Source organism: Manis pentadactyla, chromosome 10, assembly GCF_030020395.1.
Source record: "Manis pentadactyla isolate mManPen7 chromosome 10, mManPen7.hap1, whole genome shotgun sequence".
In the NCBI taxonomy this organism is placed as follows: Eukaryota; Metazoa; Chordata; class Mammalia; order Pholidota; family Manidae; genus Manis; species Manis pentadactyla.
In genome coordinates, this window is record NC_080028.1 from 45,373,653 (window position 1) to 45,399,604 (window position 25,952).

Below are 25,952 nucleotides of genomic sequence, written 5' to 3' on the forward strand. Positions count from 1 at the left end.
ATATATTAATTGACCATATATGCTTGGGTTTATATCATGGCTCTCTAGTCTGTTTCATTGGTCTATGGGTCTGATCTTGTGCCAGTACCATATTGTCTTCATTACTGTGACTTTGTAGTAGAGCTTGATGTTGGGGAGCATAATGCCCCCAGCTTTATTTTTCCTTCTCAGGATTGCTTTGGCTAGTTGGGGTCTTTTGTGGTTCCATATGAATTTAAGAATGATTTTCTCTAGTTCATTGAAGAATGCTGTTGGTAGTTTGATAGGAATTGCATTGAATCTGTAGATTGCTTTAGGTAGGATGGCCATTTTGACAATATTCATTCTTCCTATCCATGAGCATGGGATGTGTTTCCATTTTTAATTTCTCTTTATTAATTTCTTTAATTTATCTCACGAGTGTCTTGTAGTTTTCAGAGTAGAAGTCTTTCACTTCCCTGGTTAGGTTTATTCCTAGGTATTTTACTCTTTTTTGATACAATTGTGAATGGAATTGTTTTCCTGATTTTCCTCTCTGCTAGGTCATTGTTAGTGTATAGGAATGCCACAGATTTCTGTATATTAATTTTGTATCCTGCAACTTTGCTGAATTCAGATATTAGACGTAGTAGTTTTGGAGTGGATTCTTTAGGGTTTTTTATGTACAGTATCATGTCATCTGCAAACAGGGGCAGTTTAACTTCTTCCTTGCCCATCTGGATGCCTTTTATTTCTTTGTGTTGTCTGATTGCCATGGCTAGGACCTCCAGTAGTATGTTGAATAGAAGGGGAGAAAGTGGGCATCTTTGTCTTGTTCCCGATCTTAAAGGAAAAACTTCCAGCTTCTTGCTGTTAAGTATGATGTTGGTTGTGAGTTTGTCATATATGGCCTTTCTTATGTTGAGGTACTTGCCCTCTGTACCCATTTTGTTGATAGTTTTTATCATGGATGGATGTTGAATTTTGTCAAATGCTTTTTCAGCATCTATGGAGATGATCATGTGGTTTTCTCCTTTTTGTTGATGTGGTGGATGATGTTGACAGATTTTTGAATGTTGTACCATCCTTGCATTGCTGGAATAAATCCTACTTGATCATAATGGATGATCTTTTTGATGTATTTTTGAATTCGGTTTGCTAATATTTTGTTGAGCATTGTTGCATCTATGTTCATCAGGGATATTGGTCTGTAATTTTCTTTTTTTGTGGTGTCTTTCCCTGGTTTTAGTATTAGAGTGATGCTAGCCTCATAGAATTAGTTTGGAAGTATTTCCTCTTCTTCTACTCTTTGGAAAACTTTAAGGAGGATGGGTATTAGATCTTCACTAAATGTTTGATAAAATTCAGTGGTGAAGCCATCTGTTTGAGGAGGTTTGTTCTTAGGTAGGTTTTTCATTACCAGTTCAATTTCGTTGCTGGTCATTGATCTGTTCAGATTTTGTGTTTCTTTCTTGGTCAGCTTTGGAAGGTTGTATTTTTCTAGAAATTTGTCCATTTCTTCTAGGTTATCCAGTTTGTCAGCATATAATTTTTCATAGTATTCTCTCATAATTCTTTGTATTTCTGTGGTGTCCTTCATCATCTTTCCTTTCTCATTTCTGATTTTGTTAATGTGAGTAGACTCTCTTTTTTTCTTTATAAGTCTGTCTAAGGTTATATCTAATTTGGTTATTTTCTCAAAGAACCAGCTCTTGCTTTCATTGATTCTTTCTATTGTTTTATTCTTCTCAATTTTATTTATTTCTGCTCTAATCTTTATTATATCCATCCTTCTACTGACTTTGGGCCTCATTCTTCTTTTTCTAGTCTTGTTAATTGTGAGTTTAGACTGCTCATATGGGATTGTTCTTCTTTCCTGAGATAGGCCTGCATTGCAATATACTTTCCTCTTAACACAGCTGTTGCTGCATCCCACAGGTTTTGCTGTGTTGAATTATTGTTGTCATTTGTCTCCATATTTCACTTGATCTATGTTTTTATTTGGTCATTGATCCATTGGTTATTTAGGAGCATGTTGGGAAGCCTCCACATGTTTGTGGGATTTTTCATTTTCTTTGCATAATTTATTTCTAGTGTCATACATTTGTTGTCTGAGAAACTGGTTGGTACAATTTCAATCTTTTTTAATTTACCAAGGCTCTTTTTAAGGCATAGAAAAGATCTATTCTTGAAAATGTTCCATGTGCACTTGAGAAGAATGTGTATTCTGCTGCTTTTGGGTGTAGAGTTCTGTAGATGTCTATTGGGTCCATCTGTTCTAGTGTGTTGTTCAGTGCCTCTGTGTTCTTATTTTCTGTCTGGTTGATCTGTCCTTCAGAGTAAGCTGAGTGTTGAAGTCTCCTAGAATGAATGCATTGCATTCTGTTTCCCCTTTTAATTCTGTTAGTAGTTGTTTCACATATGTAGGTGCTCCTGTGTTGAGAGCATAGATATTTATAACAGTTGTATCTTCTTGTTGGATTGACCCTTTTGTCATTATGTAATGTCCTTCCTTTTCTCTTGTGACTTTTTTTTTTAAGTCTACTTTGTCTGATACAAGTACTGCAACTTCTGCTTTTTTCTCTCTTTTAGTTGCATGAAATATCTTTTTCCATCCCTTCAGTTTTAGTCTCTGTATGTCTTTGGGTTAAAGTGAGTTTCTTGTAGGCAGAATATAGATGGGTCTTGTTTTTTTTCCCATTCATTGTCTCTATGTCTTTTGATTGGTGCATTCAGTCTGTTTACATTTAGGGTGATTGTCAATAGATATATACTTATTGCCATTGCAGGCTTTAGATTCATGGTTGCCAAAGGTTCAAGGTTAACTTCCTTACTTTCTAAGAATCCAACTTTACTCACTTAATATGCTATTATAAACACAATCTAAAGGTTCTTTTTCTTTTTACTCCTCCTTTTTCTTCTTGCTCCATTCTTTATATATTGGGTATCATATTCTGTACTCTTTGTCTATCCCTTGATTGACTTTGGGGATAGTTAATTTAATTTTGCATTTGCTTAGTAATCAGCTGTTCTACTTTCTTTACTGTGGTTTTATTACCTCTGGTGACAGCTATTAAATCTTTGGAACACTTCGATATATAGCAGTCCCTCCAAAATACACTGTAGAGGTGGTTTGTGGGAGGTAAGTTTTCTCAGCTTTTCCTTATCTGGAAATTGTTTAATTCCTCCTTTAAATTTAAATGATAATCTTGCCAGATAAAGTAATCTTGATTCCAGGCCCTTCTGCTTCATTGCAATAAATACAGCATGCCACTCCATTCTTGCCTGTAAGGTTTCTGCTGAGAAGTCTGATGATAGCCTGATGGGCTTTCCTTTGTATGTGATCTCATTTGTCTCTCTGGCTGCTTTTAATAGTCTGTCCTTATCCTTGATCCTTGCCATTTAATTACTATGTGTCTTGGTGTTGTCTTCCTTGGGTCCCTTGTGTTGGGAGATCTATGGATCCCCATGGCCTGAGAGAGTATCTCCTTCCCCAGATTGTGGAAGTTTTCAGCAATACCTCCTCAAAAACAGTTTCTATCCCTTTTTCTCTCTCTTCTTCTGGTACCCCTATAATGCTATTATTGGTTCACTTGGATTGGTCACACAGTTCTCTCAATATTCTTTCATTCTTAGAGATCCTTTTTTCTCTCTGTGCCTCAGCTTCTTTGTATTCCTCTTCTCTAGTTTCTATTTGATTTATCATCTCCTCCACCGTATCTAATCTGCTTTTAATAACCTCCATTGTGCTCTTCAAGGATTGGATCTCGGACTGGAATTCATTTCTGAGTTCGTAAATATATTTTCGTACCTCCATGAGCATGTTAATTATTTTTATTTTGAACTCCCTTTCAGGAAAATTCATGAGGTTGATGTCATTTAAATCTTTCTTGGGAATTTTATTAATAATTTTACTTTGAACCAGGTTTCTTTGGCATTTCATGTTTGTATATGGTGCCCTCTAGTGTCCAGAAGCTCTACTCTCTGGAGCTGCTCAGTCCCTGAATCAATGTTGGGTGTTGCAGGGGAGTGATATTGGTGCTGGGGGGAGGAAAGAGCTGTTTCCTGCTTAGTGGCTGCTATGCCTGTCTCCACTGCCTGAACCAGTGGGCCAAGCACACAGGTATATGTCTCTATGCTTTGTGTTTGTAGTTGCTGTTGACAGATCTTCCCTCTGGCTGGCCTATTGCCAGGTTAGGGTTTCTGGTTTGCAAGCCAGGTGGGGCTGGCCAGGATCCTGCATATCACAGAGGGGTCCTTGGGGCTGTGTAGCCAGCCTCGGAGCTGGAGTACCTGAAGATCGTGAAAGCTTCCAACCTATTGGGCATAGTGCACCTGGACAATTTTGTCTACCTGTCCTTCCTCCTGAGCAGGAAGCTCTGTGCAATCCTTGCCCTTTTAGCAGCCCTTTTGCTAAGGGCCTCCTTGTTAGTGCTGCAATAAACATAGGGGTGCATGTGTTTTTTTGAATCTGAGAAATTATATTCTTTGGGTAAATTCCTAGGAGTGGGATTCCTGGGTTAAATGGTATTTCTTCTTTTAGTTTTTTGAGGAAGCTCCATATGGCTTTTCACAATGGTTGAACTAGCTTACATTCCCACAAGCAGTGTAGGATGGTTCCCCTTTCTCCACATCCTCACCAGCATTTGTTGTTCTTAGTCTTTTCAATCCTGGCCATCCTAACTGGTGTGAGGTGATATCTCATTGTGATTTTTATCTGCATTTCCCTGATAATTAAAAATGTGGAGCTTCTTTTCATGTGCCTATTGGCCATCTGAATTTCTTCTTTGGAGAAGTTTCTGTTCATATCCTCTGCCCATTTTTTCATCAGGTTATTTGCTTTTTGGTTGTTGAGTATGAGTTCTTTATATATTTTGGATGTTAACCTCCTGTTAGATATGTCATTTACAAATATATTCTCCCATATTGTAGGATGTGTTTTTGTTCTGCTGATAGTGTCCTTTGGTGTACAGAAGCTTTTTAGTATTATGTAGTCCCATTTGTTCATTTTTTATTTTGTTTCCCTTGTCTGTGGAGATGCGTTCAGGAAAAAGTTGCTCATGTTTACATTCAAGAGATTTTTGCCTATGTTTTCTTCTAAGTTTTATGGTTTCTTGACTTACATTCAGGTCTTTGATCCATTTCAAATTTACTTTTTGTGTATACAGTTAGGCAGTAATCCAGTTTCATTCTCTTATATGTAGCTGTCCAGTTTTGGCAACATCAGCTGTTGAAGAGGCTATCATTTCCACATTGTATATCCATGGCTTCTTTATTGTATACTAATTGAGTGTATATGCTTGGGTTTATATCTAGGCTCTCTAGTCTGTTCCATTGGTCTATGGGTCTGTTTTTGTGCCAGTACCAATTTATCTTGATTCCTGTGGCTTTGTAGTAGAGCTTGAAGTCAGGTAGCATAATCCCCCCTGCTTTATTCTTCCTTTTCAGGATTCCTTTGGCTAGTCGGGGTCTTTTGTGTTTCCATATGAATTTTAGAACTATTTGCTCTAGTTCATTGAATTATGCTGTTGCTGTTTTGGTAGGGATTACATTGCAATCTTTAGATTCTTTAGGCAGGGTTGCTTTAGACAGGATGGCCATTTTGACAATATTAATTTTTCCTGTCCATGAGAATGGAATGTGTTTCCATTTATTGGTATTTTTAATTTCTCTCAAGGGTGTCTTGTAGTTTTCAGAGTAGAGGTCTTTGACTTCCTTGGTTATGTTTATTTGTAGGTATTTTATTCTTTTTGATGCAATTGTGAATGAAGTCCCTGGTTTATTTTTTGTATCATTAATCTACAATTACATGAGGAACATTGTTTACTAGACACCCCCATCACCAAGTCCCCCCCACATACCCCATTACAGTCTCTGTCCATCATCATAGTAAGATGCTACAGAGTCACTACTTGCCTTCTCTGTATTGTACAGCCCTCTCTGTGCCCCCCCATTATACATGCTAATAATAATGCCCCCTTTCCTTCCCCCCTTATCCCTCCCTTCCCACCCTTCCTCCCCAGTCCCTTTGTGTTTGGTAAGTGTTAGTCCATTCTTAGGTTCTGTGAGTCTGCTGCCGTTTTGCTCCTTCAGTTTTTCCTTTGTTCTTATACTCCACAGATGAGTGAAATCATTTGATACTTGTCATTCTCCACCTGGCTTATTTCACTGAGTATAATACCCTCTAGCTCCATCCATGTTGTTGCAAATGGTTCGATTTGTTTTCTTCTTATGGCTGAATAATATTCCATTGTGGATATGTACCACATCTTCTTTATCCATTCATCTCTGATGGATACTGAGGTTGCTTCCAAATTTTGGCTATTATAAATAGTGCTGTGATAAACATAGGGGTGCATATGTCTTTCAAACTGGGCTGCTGAATTCTTTGGGTAAATTCCTAGGAGTGGAATTCCAGGGTCAAATGGTATTTCTATTTTGAGCTTTTTGAGGAACCTCCATATTGCTTTCCACAATAGTTGAAGTAATTTACATTCCCACCAGCCTGGTTTATTTTTTAAAGTCAAAAATAGAATAACCTAGAATGGTCCATGGAATCAAAATGACAATCTAAAGCTGGAATTGGAATAGAGAAGTGCACATCATTAAATCCAAAACATTAAGATTACTCATTGTTTCTGCATATTTTGTGTGTAGTTTTATTACAGCTTAGTTAAATGATAAATCATTATATTGTTTTATGGAAATATAATATCTTCTCATTAAGCAATATAGTCCCAATAAAACTTTCATGCCAAGTAAGAAAAGATTAAAACCTTAAAGTTACAGTTTAGGGGTGTCTGATATTTTTATGAAAACTCAATTCTTCTGCATTAGTGCTGTCTTAGTTCAGTGAGCACAATGCAGTTCTTTTGATTGAGTCATTGTCACCTTGTTTTACTCACTTATTTATCAAGATATAAGTGAAATGGTTCTGCACAGGGGTGATGGAAGTAGTGAGGACACTCATACCCTTTCTAATACCTGCTTATTCCTTTGCTGAAGGTTTAACAGAGATGAAAATACAGTTTCCGTAAGTGATGGAAATCATAATCACATGGAAAGAATAGGTGTGAAATGCCATTTTTCTTTGCTGGGCAGAAAGTAATTGTAGAATGGTCTTGATGATGTATATATAGTATAGAACTATACATACAAGTGTCTTGATAAAGGTCAACATGGCACAATCTATGACCGTCTGCTCTATGAGGCATGTTCCTGAGCATGAGGTCTTCAGGAAGGGTGATGCATCACAGGAAAAATGGTTAATAAAATTAGAGTCATGGGTTCCAGCATTAGGCCCTTACTAAGTGGTGGGGATGTGAGCAACTGTCCAACACCAAAGGATCAGTCTTCTGCAGACCCTGTTGCTCCTGATAGCCATTAACGCAGGGCTTTGCAGGTGGCACATATCTGTCATTGGACATAACACCACTCACATTTTTCTACCTTTTTACTTCTAATTTCTGGGTGTTCCTTTTCTTTCTGGTCTTTATTATGTCTGTATTTCTCAGTCCCCTCTTAGTTCCTTTAATTTAACAGGTACACTTTTGGGATATTATCTTAAACTTTTATTTGGTTCATCTCCAAAATAAATGCTCTTCAGAAGCTCAGGAATATATTTAAATGCACCTCAAACATACAAATGCCCATACTTCCCCCCTGTTTCTTTCCCTGACTTTCTTATTATCAAACTAACAGATTTGGACAGGTATTGAACTAGTTACATAGGTTATCTATGTGAAGTAATTTTTCTTCTCATACTGTTTATTCACTTATCTCTGTCCCCCAACCCCATTTCTACTTGGGATGCCAGTACTTGGTCACTGATTTTTAGTTTCACTCTCCTTGGAACTCAATGAAATGCTGATACATGGGTTGGGTGTTATACAAAGTTATCATTTCTTATTTGGGATGTATCTAAAAACTGCTGGGATATTTAATTTACTTATTTAATTCACTATATCCTAAATCTAACATTTGATTTTTAATTTTTTTGTTTCTGAAAGTTTATTTTTCTGGCTGTATTTGTAAATCTTGCCATGTAGCAGCACTGCTATTATTATATCCATTATCTTCACTCCTGAAAATAGTGATAATTGCTGTGTTCTCTTTGCTTTTGTGCCAATCAAAGGATTAGTTGTATGCTCAGGGGGAGAGGTTGTGTATTCATTGATAATGCTTTTGCTTTCCTGATGCATCTCTCAGCAGAGTATTAAGAAGCCAGGGACTTTAATGTTCTAGATTTGTGGCAACATGTTGTCTAGATATTTTTCCTCAACTAATACAAGTTAAATAATACTCCCAGCTTCTCAAATATTTTCAGAATAGAGTCAGTGATTCACAAAGAGGAAATTTTCCTACACTTATTCCTGAAGCCTCCAATTTGTTTATTATGTGAAAGGTTTTGTTATGCCTATGATAGTCTTTCCATATTGACATGGGAGCACTGTGTCTATGTTCCAGAATTAAGTCCCAAGAATGACAATTACTATCATAGGCACAGGACTTGCTGATGGCTTGCATATGGGAGCTATAGTTGTTTCCACAGTTGTAGGTCCACACCTGACATTTACAACAGATCATTAGAATTTCCGTGAAAGATCATTTCTGTGATCCACCTCCATCTCTGCATCTGCTACTTCTCAATGTAGAGAGACCTGTGCTTCTCTAACAAATAACACAGCCCAGCTGACTTTGAGTACTATTTAGGTACAGAACAATTTTGATGCACCATAAGAACTCTGATATTGCAATGCAAGACTTGAGTAATAAATTGGTCTGAATTATTATTGACCGATTACTATTTATACTATACTTCAAATGTTTACAAAATCAGTTTTCTAGTTAGATAATAGAATAAAAACCAAGTTGTCAATAGATTGTTTTTCACTGGGAGCTGCTGCTTTTTGTCCCACATGTTATATTACTTTTAGATGACTTACTACTTCCTGTCAGATAAAAATGATCCTATCAGTGAATACCAACTATCCAAAAGAAATACATTCAGAAAAGTGTCATTAATAAGCATATTAAAACTTCAATCACTCGTTTGATAAAATAAGGAAAATGAAAATACTGAGACAAATAATAAGGAAAAGAACTTTTAAAAAAATATCAAATGCTACTCTTCTGGAGCTTATCTTTTCACACTTTTTCTCTTGCAAATATGCCCATATATATCACATGTAATATTTATAAATGGATAAACAGCTATTAAAAAGCGTGGTAAAACATAGCTTGCCACATGCTGTTTTAAACTTAGATATATGTGAATCTAGTTAGTTCCCTAGTTACTTCCCTAACCCTACCCCTACCCCTTTGTGATGCTTCTCTCTTTATCATACATAATATATAACCATTTTAAAACTGCTGCAGAATTTGGTTTGCAAGTATTTTAGAGGATATTCATATGTGTGTTTACAAGGAGGTTTATAGTTTCCTTTAGCAATGTGTATGTTTTGTGATCATTGTAATACTTGCCTCATAGGATGAATGGGAAAGTATTTGTCTTCTGTTTCCTCCAGGACTTTGTGAAAGAGTGGTGTTAATTATTCTTTGAACATTTGGTAAAACTCACCATAGAAGACATCTAGCCCTTGAGTTGCTTTATGGGAAGTTTTTGATTATGAACTTGATTATCTCTACTTGCTACAAATATATCAAGATTTTCTACTCCTTCTTTAGCCAAGCTGGTGGTTTGTGTCTTTGTAGGAATTTATCCATTTCATTTAGGTTAAGCAACAGGCTTATAATTGTTTTCAGTATTTCCGTATAGTTCCTCTAATTATTGTAAGGTTTAGGGACACTCCTCTTTCTTTCCTGATTTATGTAATTAGAGTCTTTTTTTTATCTGTTCTATGCAAGTATTTTTCAATTTATTGATTTTTTAAAAAATAACCAACTTTTGGTTTCATGAATTTTCTCTAATATTTTTCTATTCTCTACTTAATTTATTTCTACACTAATCTCTTTTATTTCCTTTCTTCTGCTTGCTTTGGGTTTAGAGTGCTCTTCTTTTCAGTTTCTATTTTATGGGAATTTTTTTTCTGGTTCCATTGTGATGTAATTAAAATACAGGACTGTGTAAGTTTAAGATGTAGAGCAGAATGACTTGGCTTACATATTGCGAGATGATTACCACAATGCTTAGTTAACATGCATCACCTCATAGAGATGTGAAAAAAATGTTCTTTCTTTGTGGTGAGAACTCTTAGGATTTACTTTCTTAACAACTTTCAAATATACCATACAAATGTAAGTATAGTCATCATGTTCTATACTACATCCCAAGTACTTATTCGTCTTGTAACCAGAAGTTTGTACACTTAGAGCACCGTTGTCCAATCTTTCCCCATCCCTGTAACCACAAACCTGTTTGACATTTCTTTTAGCATAATACTGTCAAGGTCCATGTATGTTCTTTCAAGTGGCATAATTTCCTTCTTTTTATGGGTGAATAATATCCAATTGCATGGTATGGAATATTTATGTGTTTAAAGAGGTTTTCTTTTTGCGGTTTTTATTTTTACTGAACTTGTGTTACCAAAATAAATTGAAACTTAATTTTTTCACTTGGCAACAGACATTTGATATTCTATCACTTTTGTATATTGAAAACTATTTGAGAAAAATGCTTCTTTATTTATAACAAAATATATATATATCCCCAAGCCCTCACATATATTTTGGATTTTTTGATCAAAGTTTTACTTTGACTTCTTCCTTCATCTCATTCTACCCATTCTTCTTTCTGAATGCATCACTTATTGTCAGCTTCTGATAACCTGCATTAAAATTTGTCTGCCATTAATATTCTACATGCTCAGTGACTATATACAAATAAATGTTTCTACAATACATAATCTATTCATATACACAGACACAAGTTCACAATAAAAATTTCTAAGAATGATTGCCTTTCTTTTGTTCTAACTATATATTCTTTAAAGAGATTTTATGCTTTATATGACTATTATGACAGAGATATTTGCTCATTGATTTCCTGTTGTTTATTGTTATTAGTCTTCTGATTTTCAAATATTTCCATTTTTTACCTAGAACACCAAATTCTCTCGTCAACTCCACTAGTTCCCTATTAGAGTTCCTTGAGTTCTCTGGATGTGTAAGAATGACTTGAGGATAAAATAAGAGATAGGTCCAATTTTAAGACATCAATAATTGTTAAGACATGTGACTGTACTATGTTTCACTTTGAAAAGATAATGTTGCTTATTAACTTGTGAACAATGGTAGGAGCCATCCATTGTATGATATATTTCCATTTCAGAAAAGGAAAGTGTTAATAAAAAAGACTTCAAAATCAAATGCAATCATTTCTTTATTCTTTCTCATATTAATCCTTATTTTTTCATTCTCTTTTGTTATTGAATATCCAAAATCTTCCAATAAAATATTGAGCATTTCTGTTTTTGATTCATCATATTCATTGGGGGTGGGATATATGCTATTAGACTTTTCAAAGAACTGGCTTCTGAATTTCTTTAACTTATTTACATGATTTCATTTTCTGTCCATAGTAAGTTACATTTCCCATTTAGGTTTTTCAAATTTATTAGAATAAATTCCTCTCTTTAGGGCTATTTTACATTTCTGTAAAAAAGGAATTCATTTAAGATAACTCAATTCATTCTGATACTTTTTTTTCAGTGCTGTAGGTAACTTGCTGTGACATGTCTGCATTTCATTGCTTTCCAGATAACAATTAGTTAATCAGATACAAATGCCTTAATTTTCAAGGAGTTATATTTATCTGGGTTTTCCAATTCTTTGTATATTTTAATTTAAATTATTATGATAGAATTTAGACTTTATAAGTCTAATTTGTGTTGCAGGTAGGCACTGGCTATCAAATACACTGGGAAATGTTCTTCCCTTGACCCACAGCTCTGTAAGCAGCAGACAACACTATTCAGAAAAAAATGTAATCTTTGTGTGAATATGACATGGTTTCTAAATCAGACTTTCTTTGTACCATGATTGTGTCGTTCTAAGTGCTCCTACACACTAATCCCCAGACTTTAATCCTGAGCCTTGTGATCTGTAATCTAACATCTATCCCCTGGTTTATGCTCTCCTGAGTGTCCACAAGTCATTTTATGGATTACTGCTTTTGAAAGCAGATCAGCTGTTTTTAGTTGAATCTTTATTGCTGACACCTTCTATTTACAACTTTGCTATGATTTCAGTTATAGATTCAAAAGAATACTTGTCACATATTTCCCAGTATTTGTTTTCATATTAATATTTATCTCTATTTTCTAAATATTGAAAGTGCTATTTATTGTTTCCCACATTTTAAATTACATGATTATTTAAACATGTTAGACATTTTGTGTGAAATTATCTTTATTGCATATGTTTTAGTATCACTACTCTGTATATTTTATGAGCTGCAAAGAATTTTACCATGTTTTCCTAATTACTTTTATTATGTATTAATATTAGGAAGTTTATTTCTTTTCAAAATGATTTTTTCAAAGAAATTGACATGCAAAACTATCAGATATTGATTTGAAAAATGAACATACCAAAATCGCATGAGCAGAGTTCATTGGAAGCTAGGTTAAAGAAGTGTTGAGAAAATTAATGTCATTGAAGTACATATGTACTTCATATCCTTAATCTCACAATCATGTAAGACAAACAGATCAAAAACATGTTTAAAAAAACAAGATTCTAAACATGAAAAATAAAATCTCTGGGATCATTTACTAATATTTTTGATATGTTTTTAAAATATTTTATTTTCCTTAGCTGAGAGTATGGCAGTTCTTTTCATTGCATCCTTGAAGGCTTTCTTAACTTGGTTGTTTCTTAAGGTGTAAATAAATGGGTTCAATGTAGGTGAAATAGAAGAAATGAGCAGTGAAACCACTTTGTTGATGGTCACTTCTTCCTTTGCTGTAGGATTCATGTAGATGAAAATGCAGGAGCCATAGGTGATGGAAACCACAATCATGTGGGAGGAACAGGTTGAAAAGGCCTTTTTCCTTTGTTGAACAGAAGGGAATCTGAAAATTGTCTTGATGATGGAAGCATATGAGAGAACTACACAGGTAAGAGTCATATTTAGGGTCAGCACAGCACAGATGATGACTGTCTGTTCCATGGACCATGTATCTGAGCATGAGATTTTCACTAAGGGAAATGCATCACAGCCAAAGTGATCAATCATGTTGGAGTCACAAAATTTTAGATTTAAGCCCAGGCTAAGGGGTGGGATTATTACACATAAACCAGCCATCCAAGAACATATGATGAGAATCCTGCAGACTCTGCTGCTCATGATGATCACATAATGCAGGGGTTTGCAGATGGCCACATAGCGGTCATAGGACATGGCCGCCAGCAGGAAAAATTCTGTTACTCCACAGAGGTCGATAAAAAACACTTGGGTGGCACAAGCATTGTAGGTAATGACCTTGTCACCTGTTGCTATGTTATACAAGTATCTGGGGATAATGGCAGTTGTGAATGAGATCTCCAAGAAAGAGAAATTTTTTAAGAAAAAGTACATGGGTGTTTTAAGGTGAGAATCCACAAAAGTGAGTGTGATGATCGTCAGGTTTCCAGCTACATTCAGTGTGTAGGTGAGAAATAGAAAGACGAAAATCAGAACCTGCAGGTCAGGGTCATCTGTCAGTCCCAGCAGAATGAATGTAGTTACTGTACCATTTCTCATCACTGACTTCTAACTTCTCTCCAATCTGTATGGAATATTCAGAGAAGATTTCCCATAGGTTATAGACTACTTTAAGTGTTCAAAAATGTAATGTATTCAAACTTATATTTCATTATATATATTATACATTTTATATTTATCCTGTACTTAGGATTTTCCCATATGACTAAGTAGATAGCTGAAGAGTTGTAATTTTATGAGTAGCTAAAATGTCCTTTAGCTGTCAAGAATTATTCCCTGTTCAGAGACAAAGTCGATAACCTCGATTTTACATCTTTTCTTGACATTTTGGGTCTTTTCAAAAACAGTGCTAATGTAACTTGGGTTTGCCATACAGAGCCTAGAGCAAACCTTGAGGTCTTTTATCCAAAAAATTTTTGTTGGTGTCTTTTTTAGGTTATGGGTGCTTAATTCTTATAAACAAACTTAAGCCCTGCTGGTCATTTCCACCCCCTCTACACACTCTGTTTTTTCAGAATTAGTAGTTCCTTTAGTATGTTACATTTACTGCTAACAGGTGATGACCGCTTACTCTTTGCCCCTCCATCTGCTGCCAATGAGTTATTTCATCCTGACTGATGCTACACCAGTATGGACTCAAATGTTTCTAATATGAAATCAGTATTTCAAATTTTGAGGACTCCTGACATCAATAATAGAAAGTATTTTCCCCTTTGTACCTAGTTTGTGTTATAGTGGATTCATTTATTTCTTAACAATGTGTTCTTCTCCTACTGCGGCTTGGGCAGAATTGATTATGACTATTTACCTAGTCCATAATGTTTCCAAAATGAGAAAAATAACTGACACAATCATGGCTTACTCAAAAGTTAGAATCCTCTTAAGAAATTTGCAACTGTCAAGTATTAATATAAAATTGAGCTATAGAATGATTATTTACATATACATTCATATATATATATATATATATATATACACACAAATACATTACATATAATTTTTGCCTCGCACTCATCTTTTCCTTCTATCTTTTCTCCTAATCTCTCAGATGATTGTACATCATTGTGAAACTTTACTGAGGCCTTTCACATTTAGCAATTGATAATGCATTAAAGCATTATTTAACCTCAAATTATATCTGTATTTCTCTAATACACTACAACTTATTTTACAATAGATTGACACTAAAGTGTAATTAACTATCTTTCTAACAAATGTTCAAAATGAACACAAGAGTATGCAATGAAATATTGTCACTTCAATTGTTATGTTATTCTTTTTTGAGATGAGAAGAATGCAAGGGCACAGTGATATGCGTCTATATACCCCGAAACACTTTGTTTTTAAGTGAGGTTGAATATCTGTCCAAAATTATCCTGATTATATCATATTAAGTTATATACACATTTATTTCATAACTTATGCATAAAAACCTCCTAGGCAATGACATTTATCTATATAAGAAAATTCATTCTAAAAAAATGACATCTCATAAATATATCTTAAATACATCGAAAATATAGAAATTATCATTGAAATCCGCTTTCTTTTCCAGAGGAAAATATAACCTAGATCTTAAAAAATGAATTACAATCAAAGAAACAAATTTTATCATACTCACTCTTTGTTTTGTAAATTGGAGCTTCTGTTAGTTGTTTAAACATGGCAATATTAAGACTGCAGTGTTGAAAGTGATATTTTTATTAAAGTACTTATAGCCTCACACTCATTGGCATGTCTGACTATGCAGAGAACTCCATGTGTTTCCATATCCAGTAAGTTGGACAGACTTGTTGAGAAACTCTTTCCACTGGTGGAAGAGATTAATTTTAAATCATCAAGGCAGACAGAAATGTTTTTGTAATGTTAAATATGACTTTTCTTTTTAATTTTCAGAAAATGCAACTAGGTGAAAAAAACAAATGGTCCTTGGTGACCTAGGATCAGGAGTCATTAATTAATTTTCTGTGTAAAGTTTGGCAAAAACCCAAGTAACACAGGCTTCAGTGGGGACCGTGTCCTTGGAGACAGGAGGATGTTAGAGCACCATTTGGCCTGGGCCAGGAGGAACACTCTGTCATTTAATTTACACAGTTCATGTTTTAAAAATCTTCTCCATTTAGTAATGCATTTGGAATATTGTAATTCTTTATCACATGAATTATTTATTATTAAATAATTTTAATCAGAAAGCAAAAGGAAAACTTTATAAATTACTTAAAGTTACTACTTAGATGATAGATTTTATCCTTCCATATTTTTCTTTTGCCAAATATACTAACCAATGCATAAGAATTTGCAGCCATATCTTATAATTGGCTTTTATGGTTGTATAGCAGTATGAATGTGCTTAGTGCCCCTGATTTTTATACTTCAAAATGGTCAAAATGATAAATTTTATGTCATGTATATTTCACACAATGGAAGAACATACTTTTATATATTTAAATATATGTTCATTTATTATATAATGTTAATTTTCTTTTACCAACCTTTCAGTATTAATAATATTAGCTATATATATATTTTGGCAATTTTAAACTAATACCTGAAGTAAATATACAATGTTCTTTATTTTCCAGTTATCAACCCATTCTATCAAAAGCATTTTCATACAAATTTTTGCATGTGCAAGAATAATTGATATAAGTGAAATTTCTAGATAAAAATGTGATTTCACTTATGAAAATTTGAATATTATGTTATATGATTATTTTGTCAAATATTTGCCACAATAATTATGTTTTAGAGCACATTATTATTTTTATTTTGATGCCTAATTATATCTTGTTTTTTCAAATATGTATGTATTTTAAGATTATAATGTATTTTAAAGGGTCAATATGGATTTCTGGCATGCAGTTCATGGTTATATACAGAAAAATGTCTTAAAGTATTTTAACAGTGTTACTAAGATATAATTGACATTCAGTTAATGGCACATATTTGAAGTGCACAATTGGATGTTTTGACATCACCCAAAGCATCACCACGATGACAGTAATAAATATGTTCATCATTCCCAATAGTTTTCTTGCATCCCATTTTGTCTGTCCTGCCTGCATATTCCCCTCTGCTGTATCCCGGCCAACCCCTCATCTGTTCTCTGTCATTAGAGATTAGATTGCATTTTCTAGAATTTTATATGAATGGGATCATACAGTATGTACTAACGTTTCACCTAGCTAATTTCACTTAGCATAATTTTTTTATTCATCCACATTACTATGTGTATCTGTAGTTCATCCCATTTATTTCTAAGAGATATTCCATTGTGTGGAGTTAGCTTACTATTCACCTGCTCAGAGATATTTTGTCATTTCAATTGTAAGGCACTGAACAAATAAAGCTGCTATGATATTCATGCAAAAATCTCTCTAATGACATATACTTTCATTTCTATTGTGTAAATACATAGGAGTACAATGACTGGCTCATATGGAAGGTGTATATTTAACTTTTTAAGAAACTACCAAAGAGGTTTCCAAATCAGTATTATGATTTTACATCCCACCAGCAGTGTAGGAGTGTTTTGATTGATCCACCTCCTTGGTATGCTCAGTCTTTATTCTTTTATACATTCTAGTAATGCTATCTCATTGTGATTTTATTTTTTGTATGCATATATGCTAATACTGTTGCACATCTTTTGGTGCATTTAGTTGCCATCTGTATATCTTCCTTGGTAAAGTGTTTGTTTAAATCATTTGCTTTGTTTTATGTGTTTTGTTTTCATTGAGTTCTGAGAGTTCTTTATGTAGTCTGGATCAAGTCTTTTATCAGATATGTTATTCACATATATTTGCCCCCCACCCCCCCAGTTTGTGGCTTGTCATATTCTTAATAATGTCTTTTTAACAGCAGAATTTCTTAATTTTAATGAATGACATTTAATCATTTTTTAAATTATCATGCTTTAACTAAAATATTTATAAAATCTTAATATAAAAATAGTCTGTTTTCCCCTCCAAGTGTTAGAGTTTGTTACATATGGTCTGTGATTAATTTTGCCTTATTTTTATAAATTTATTTATAAATAGCACAAGATATATAGCAAAATTCCTTTTTAAACAATATGGCTCTCCATTCTACCAGGTCAATTTGTTGAAAAGACTAACCTTTCCCCAATGTTTTTGCATTTCTATGAAAATACCAGTTCACCATAAATATAAGGGGTTACTTCGGAAATTTCAGTTCACTTCCACTGAACTATTTCACTATATATACACCAATATTGCAGCCTTTTATTACTCTAGCTGTATATGTGTTAAAATAAAAGGATAAGTCCTATAAATTAATTTCCTTTGATTATTCTAGTACTTTTGAATTTCCTTATGACTGTTATAATCAGCTTGGCAATTTTTTTATTGTTTATTTTATTTGATATACAGTTGACATACAATCTTATATTGATTTCAAGTATATAACACTGTGCTTCAAGTTACCCATATTATTAAATCCTCACCGCAACTAGTGCAGTTACTACCTGTCAACACAGAAAGATGTTACAGAAACATTGGCTGTATTCTCCATGCTGTACTACCATCCCTGTGTCCAAATTGTTTTTGCCCTTTTATCCACCTCATGTTTTCCATTCACCTACCCCAACCCCTCCCCCATGGTAACCACAGTCACTTCTCAATGTCTATGAGTTTACTGCTATTTTGTTCATTTTGTTTTGTTTTTATAGTCCTAGAATGAGAGAAATCATATGGTATTTTTCTGTGCCTCGCTTATTTCACTTAGCATAATATCCTCTAGGTCCATTCATGTTATCACAAATAGCAGGGTTTCTTTTTTTTTATAGTGGATCACTATTACATTGTGTATATGTCCCACATCTTCTTTATTCATTCATCTATTGATGGACAGTTTGGTTGCTTCTATCTCTTGACTGTTGTTTATAATGTGGCATAAACATAGGGGTGCATATATCTTTTTAAATTAGGGAATTAATTTTCTTCAGGTGAATTCCTAGAAGTGGAATTACTGAATCATATGGAATTTCTATTTTTATTTTTTTGAGGACCCTCCATACTGCTTTCCACAGAATCTGCACCAATTTGCATTCCCAGCAGTAGTGTAGGAAGGTTCCCTTTTCTCTACATCCTCACCAACACTTGTTATTTCCTGTCTTCTGGATAGGTGCCATTCTGACTTATGTGAGGTGATATCTCATTGTAGTGTTGGTTTGCATTCCCCTGATGATTATTGAAGTGGAGCATCTTTTTATGTGCTATTGGTCATTTGTATTCTTTCTTTGGAGAAATGTCTGTGCAGATGTTCTGCCCACTTTGTAATCAGGTCATTTGTTTTTTTGGTATTTAGGTGTATGAGTTCTTTATATATTTTGGATGTTGAACCCTCATCAGATGAATCATTTACAAATATATTCTCCTATGCTGTAGGTTACTTTTCTATTCTATTGATGATGTCCTTTTATGTACAGAAGACTTACTTTGAGGTAGTCCCACTTGGTCATTTATTTTGTTTCCCTTGCCTAAGGAGATGTGTCCAGGAAAAACTTGCTCATGCTTATATTCAAGAGGTTTTTGCCCATGTTTTCTTCTAGGAGTTTTATGGTTTCATGTCTTACATTTAGGTGTTTCAATTGAAGTGTACTTTTGTGAATGGAGTTAGATAGTAAATCAATTTCATTCTCTTGAATGTAGCTGTCTAGTATTCTCCACAACAGTTATTAAAAAGACTGTCTTTGCACTATTATGTATTTATGGCTCCTTTATCATATATTGACTGTATATTTGTGGGCTTATATCTGGGCTATCTATTCTGTTACATTGATCTATGGATCTGTTCTTAGGCAAGTAACATACTGTTTTGATTACTGTAGCTTTGTAGTATAGCTTGAAATCAGGGACCATAATACCTCCAGCTTTGTTCTTCTTTCTCAGGATTAATTTGGTTATTCAGGGTCTTTTGTGGTTTCATATGAATTTCACTATTATTTACACTAGTTCATTGGAAAATATCAGTATTTTGATAGGGATTACATTGAATCTCTAAATTGTTTTGGGCAAGGTGGTCATTTTGACAACATAACATAAATTCTTCCCATCCATGAGCATGGTATAGATTTCCATTTATTTGAGTCTTCTTTAATTTCTCTCATCAGTGTCATAGTTTTTAGAGCACAGCTCTTTCACCTCCATGATTAGGTTTATCGTTAGGTGTTTTATTCTTTTTGTTACAATTGTAAATGAAATTATTTTCCAGATTTCTCTTTCTGCTAGTTCATTATTAGTATATAGGAATGCAACAGATGTCTGTATTAATTTTGTATCCTGCAACTTTGCTGAATCCAGTTATTAGTTTCAATAGTGTTTTGGTGGAGTCTTTAGGGTTTTCTATATATAGGATCATGTCATCTGCAAATATTGACAGTTTTACTCCTTCCTTACAAATTTGGATGCCTTTTAACTCTTTATCTTCTGATTGTTAGGACCCCCATTACCATATTGAATAAAAGTGAAAGGACATTCTTGTCTTATTTGTGATCTTAGAGGAAAAGCTTTCAACTTTTCACTATTGAGTATGATGTTAGCTGTGGGTTTCTCATATATGGCCTTTATTATATTGAGGTATGTTCCTTCTATGCCCATTTTGTTGAGAGGTTTTATCATGAATGGATGCTGAATATTGTTCAGTGCTTCTTCAACATTTACTGAGATGATCATAAAGTTTTCATCTCTTTTTTTGTTGCTCATGTGGTGTATCACATTGATTAATTTATGAATATTGTACCATCCTTGCATACCTCCACTAAATCCTACTTAGTCATGATGGATGATCCTTTTGATGTATTTTTTAATTCAGTTTGCTAATATATATATATTTTTGAATAGTATTTTTTTTATTTTGTTATCATTAATCTATAATTACATGAAGAACATTATGTTTACTAGGCTCTCCTCTACCCCAATTCCCCCCAACAAAACCCAGTACAGTCACTGTCCATCAGCATAGTAAGATGTTGTAGAATCACTACTTGTCTTCTCTGTGTTGCACAGCTGTCCCCTTTCCCTCACCCTCCACACTATACATGCTAATCATAATACACCCTTTCTTCTTCCCTGCCCTTATCCCTCCCTACCCTCCCATTCTCCCCATTCTCTTTCCCTTTGGTAACGGTTAGTCCATTCTTGGGTTCTATGATTCTGCTGCTGTTTTGTTCCTTCAGTTTTTCCTTGTTCTTATACTCCACATATGAATGAAATCATTTGGTATTTGTCTTTCTCCGCTTGGCTTATTTCACTGAGCATAATACCCTCTAGCTCCATCCATGTTGTTGCAAATTATAGGATTTGTTTTCTTCTTATGGCTGAATAATATTCCATTGTGTATATGTACCACATCTTCTTTATCCATTCATCTACTGATGGACACTTCAGTTGCTTCCATTTCTTGGCTATTGTAAATAGTGATGTGATAAACATAGGGGTGCATCTGTCTTTTTCAAACTGGAGTGCTGCATACTTAGGGTAAATTCCTAGAAGTGGAATTCCTGGGTCAAATGGTAAGTCTATTTTGAGCATTTTGAGGAACCTCCATACTGCTTTCCACAGTGGTTGAACTAATTTACATTCCCACAAGCAGTGTAGGAGGGTTCCCCTTTCTCCACAACTTCACCAACATTTGTTGTTGTTTGTCTTTTGGATGGTAGCCTTCCTTACTAGTGTGAGGTGATATCTCATTGTGGTTTTAATTTGCATTTCTCTGATAACTAGCGATGTGGAGAACCTTTTCATGTGTCTGTTGGCCATCTGAATTTCTTCTTTGGAGAACTGTCTGTTCAGCAACTCTGCCCATTTTTTAATTGGATTATTTGCTTTTCATTTGTTGTGGTGCATGAGCTCTTTATATATTTTGGATGTCAAGCCTTTATCATATCTGTCATTTATGAATATATTCTCCCATACTGTAGGGTGCCTTTTTGTTCTATTGATGGTGTCCTTTGCTGTACAGAAGCTTTTCAGCTTGATATAGTCCCACTTGTTCATTTTTGCTTTTGTTTCCCTTGCCTGGGGAGATATGTTCATGAAGAAGTCACTAATGTTTATGTCCAAGATATTTTTGCCTATGTTTTTTTCTAAGAGTTTTATGGTTTCATGACTTACATTCAGGTCTTTGATCCATTTTGAATTTACTTTTGTGTATGGGGTTAGACAGTGATCCAGTTTCATTCTCTTACATGTAGCTGTCCTGTTTTGCCAGGACCATCTGTTGAATACACTATCATTTCTCCAATGTATGCCCATGGCTCCTTTAACATATATTAACTGACCATATATCTTTGGTTTAATATCTGGACTTTCTATCCTATTCCACTGGTCTGTGAGTCTGTTCTTGTGCCAGTACCAAATTGTCTTGATTACTGTGGCTTTGTAGTAGAGTTTGAAGTTGGGAAGCATGATACCCTGCTTTATTCTTCCTTCTCAGGATTGCTTTGGCTATTCGGTGTCTTTTGTGGTTCCATATGAATTTTAAAACTATTGGTTCCAGTTTGTTGAAGAATGCTGTTGGTATTTTGATAGGGATTGCATCGAATCTGTAGATTGCTTCAGGCCGGATGGCCATTTTGACAATATTAATTCTTCCTAGCCAAGAGCATGGGATGAGCTCTCATTTGTTAATGTCTTCTTTAATTTCTCTTAAGAGTGTCTTGTAGTTTTCAGGGTATAGGTCTTTCACTTCTTTGGTTAGGTTTATTCCTAGGTATTTTATTCTTTTTGATGCAATTGTGAATGGAATTGTTTTCCTCATTTCACTTTCTATTGGTTCATTGTCAGTGTATAGGAAAACCACAGAATTCTTTGTGTTAATTTTGTATCCTGCAACTTTTCTGTATTCTGATATCAGTTCTAGTAGTTTTGGAGTGGAGTCTTTAGTGTTTTTTATGTACAATATCATGTCATCTTCAAATAGTGGCAGTTTAACTTCTTCTTTACCAATCTGGATTCCTTGTATTTCTTTGTTTTGTCTGATTGCCGTGGCTAGGACCTCCAGTACTATGTTAAATAACAGTGGGGAGAGTGGAAATCCATGTCTTGTTCCTGATCTCAGGGGAAAAGCTTTCAGCTTCTCACTGTTCAGTATGATATTAGCTGTTGGTTTATCATATATGGCCTTTATTATGTTGAGGTACTTGCCCTCTATATCCATTTTGCTGAGAGTTTTTATCATGAATGAATGTTGAATTTTGTCAAATGCTTTTTTAGCATCTATGGAGATGATCCTGTGGTTTTTGTCTTTCTTTTTGTTTGTGTGGTGGATAACGTTGATGGATTTTTGATTGTTGTACCATCCTTGCATCCCTGGGATGAATCCCACTTGGTTGTGGTGTATGATCCTTTTGATATGTTTTTGAATTCGGTTTGCTAATATTTTATTGACTATTTTTGCATCTACATTCATCAGGGATATTTGTCTGTAATTTTCTTTTTTGACGGTGTCTTTGCCTGGATTTGGTATTAGAGTGATACTGGCTTCATAGAATGAGTTTGAGAGTATTCCCTCCTCTTCTATGTTTTGGAAAACTTCAAGGAGATTGGGTATTATATCTTCTCTGTATGTCTGATAAAATTCCGAGGTATATACATCTGGCCTGGGTATTTTTTTCTTGGGTAGTTTTTTGATAACTGCTTCAATTTATTTGCTGGGATTGGTTTGTTTAGATTTTGTGTTTCTTCTTTGGTCAGTCTTGGAAGGTTGTATTTTTCTAGGAAGTTGTCCATTTCTTCTAGGTTTTCCAACTTCTTAGCATATAGGTTTTCATAGTAGTCTCTAATAATTCTTTGTATTTCTGTTGGGTCCGTCGTGATGTTACCTTTCTCCTTTCTGATTCTGTTGATGTGTGTTGATTCTCTTTTTCACTTTGTAAGTCTGACTAGAGGCTTCTCTATTTTGTTTATTTTCTCAAAGGACCAGGTCTTGGTTTCATTGATTTTTTTTCTTTTGTTTTATTCTTCTCAATTTTGTTTATTTCTTCTCTGATCTTTATTATGTCCCTCCTTCTGCTGACCTTAGGCCTCATTTGTTCTTCTTTTTCCAATTTCGATAATTGTGACATTAGATCATTCATTTGGGCTTGTTCTTCCTTCTTTAAATATGCCTGGATTGCTATATACTTTCCTCTTCAGACTGCTTTTGCTGCATCCCACAGAAGTTGGGGCTTAGTGTTGTTGTTGTCATTTGTTTCCATATATTGCCGGATCTCCATTTTGATTTGGTTATTGATCCATTGATTATTTAGGAGCGTGTTGTTTAGCCTCCATGTGTTTGTGAGCCTTTTTGCTTTCTTTGAACAGTTTATTTCTAGTTTAATGCCTTTGTGGTCTGAAAAGTTGGTTGGTAGGGTTTCAATCTTTTGGAATTTACTGAGGCTCTTTTTGTGTCCTAGTATGTGGTCTATTCTGGAGAATGTTCCATGTGCACTTGAGGAGAATGTGTATCCTTTTGCTTTTGGATGTAGAGTTCTATAGATGTCTATTAGTCCATCTGTTCTAGTGTGTTGTTCAGTGCCCCTGTGTCCTTACTTATTTTCTGTCTGGTGGATCTGTCCTTTGGTGTGAATGGTGTATTGAAGTCTCCTAAAATGAATGCATTGCATTCTATTTACCCCTTTATTTCTGCTAGTATTTGCTTCACAAATGCTGGTGCTTGTGTGTTGGGTGCATATATATTTATAATGGTTATATCCTCTTGTTGGACTGAGCCCTTTATCATTATGTAATGTCCTTTATCTCTTGTTACTTTCTTTGTTTTGAAGTCTATTTTGTCTGATGCTAGTACTGCAACACCTGCTTTTTTCTCCCTATTGTTTGCATGAAATATCTTTTTCCATCCCTTGACTTTAAGTCTGTGCATGTCTTTGGGCTTGAGGTGAGTCTCTTGTAAGCAGCATATAGATGGGTCTTGTTTTTTTTATCCATTCCGTGACTCTATGTCTTTTGATTATTGCATTCAGTCCATTTATATTAGGGTGATTATCGATAGGTATGTACTTATTGCCATTTCAGGCTTTAGATTCATGGTTACCAAAGGTTCCAGGTTACTTTCTTTACTATCTAAGAGACTAATTTAACTCACTTAGTATGCTGTTACAAACACAATCTACAGGTTCTTTTGTATTTCTCCTTTTTCTTCCTCCTTCATTCTTTATATATTAGGTATCAAATTCTGTACTTTTTGTCTATCCCTTGATTGACTTTAGGGTTAGTCAATTTAGTTTTGCATTTGCCCCACAATCAGCTCCTCCACCCTCCCTACCATGGTTTTATTACCTCTGGTGATAGCTGTCCAACCCTAGGAACACTTCCATCTATAGCAGTCCCTCCAAAATAGACTGCAGAGATGGTTTCTGGGAGGTAAACTCTCTAGCTTTTACTTATCTGGAAATTGTTTAATCCCTCCTTCAAATTTAAATGATAATCTTGCCGGATAAAATAATCTTGTTTCCAGGCCCTTCTGCATCATGGCATTGAATACATTATGTCACTCCCTTCTGGCCTGTAAGGTTTCTGCTGAGAAGTCTGATGTTAGCCTGATGGGCTTTCCTTTGTATATGATCTTATTTCTGCCTCTGGCTGCTTTTAACAGTCTGTCCTTATCCTTGATCTTTCCCATTTTTAATTACTATGTGTCTTTTTGTTGTCTTCCTTGGGTCCCTTGTGTTGGGAAATCTGTGGATCTCCATGGCCTGAGCAACTGTCTGCTTCCCCAGATTGGGGAAGTTTTCAGCAACTACCTCCTCAAAGACACTTTCTATTGCTTTCTCTCTCTCTTTTTCTTCTGGTATCCCTATAATGCGAATATTGTTCCGCGTGGATTGGTCACCCAGTTCTCTCAATATTCTTTCATTTTTAGAGATCCTTTTTTCTCTCTCTGCCTCAGCTTCTTTGTATTCCTCTTCTGTAGTTTCTATTTCATTGATTGTCTCCTCCACCATATCCAATCTGCTTTTAATACCCTCCATCCTGCTCCTCAATGATTGGATCTCGACCTGAATTCATTCCTGAGTTCTTGGATATCTTTCTGTACCTCCATTAGAATGTTGATGATTTTTATTTTGAACTCCCTTTCTGGAAGACTCACGAGGTCCATATCATTTAAATCTTTCTCAGGAGTTTTATTAATTTTACTCTGGACAAGGTTCCTTTGGCATTTCATGTTTGTATATGGCGCCCTCTAGTGTCCAGGACCTCTATTCTGGAGCTGCTCAGCCCCTGAAACAATGTCGGGGGTCGCAGGGGAGCAGTACTTGTACCCGGTTCGGTGAGGTCTGCTCTTTTCTACAGGTGTATGCAGTCTG

General features: G+C 34.8%; 2 protein-coding genes across 5 annotated transcripts in view; one reads left to right on the forward strand and one right to left on the reverse strand.

Annotated features, from left to right (window-relative positions):
* LOC130679060 (olfactory receptor 6C74-like) overlaps positions 1-25,952 on the forward strand; it is a 102,599-nt gene that overhangs the window by 25,124 nt on the left and 51,523 nt on the right. Inside the window, exon 1 of one of the 4 annotated variants that reach the window (XM_057486778.1) lies at positions 12,901-13,037. The exons of 2 other annotated variants lie outside the window; for them this stretch is intronic. The gene's annotated coding sequence lies outside the window, so the exon portion shown is untranslated. Of the gene's footprint in view, positions 1-12,900; positions 13,038-25,952 lie in introns of those variants that run through there. One more of the 4 variants, XM_057486779.1, reaches the window with a different exon arrangement.
* On the reverse strand, positions 12,671-13,718 carry LOC130679059 (olfactory receptor 6C2-like). The gene has a single exon (XM_057486777.1). The coding sequence runs from the start codon at positions 13,661-13,663 to the stop codon at positions 12,713-12,715; it is 951 nt and encodes a 316-aa protein (XP_057342760.1). The 5' UTR covers positions 13,664-13,718; the 3' UTR covers positions 12,671-12,712.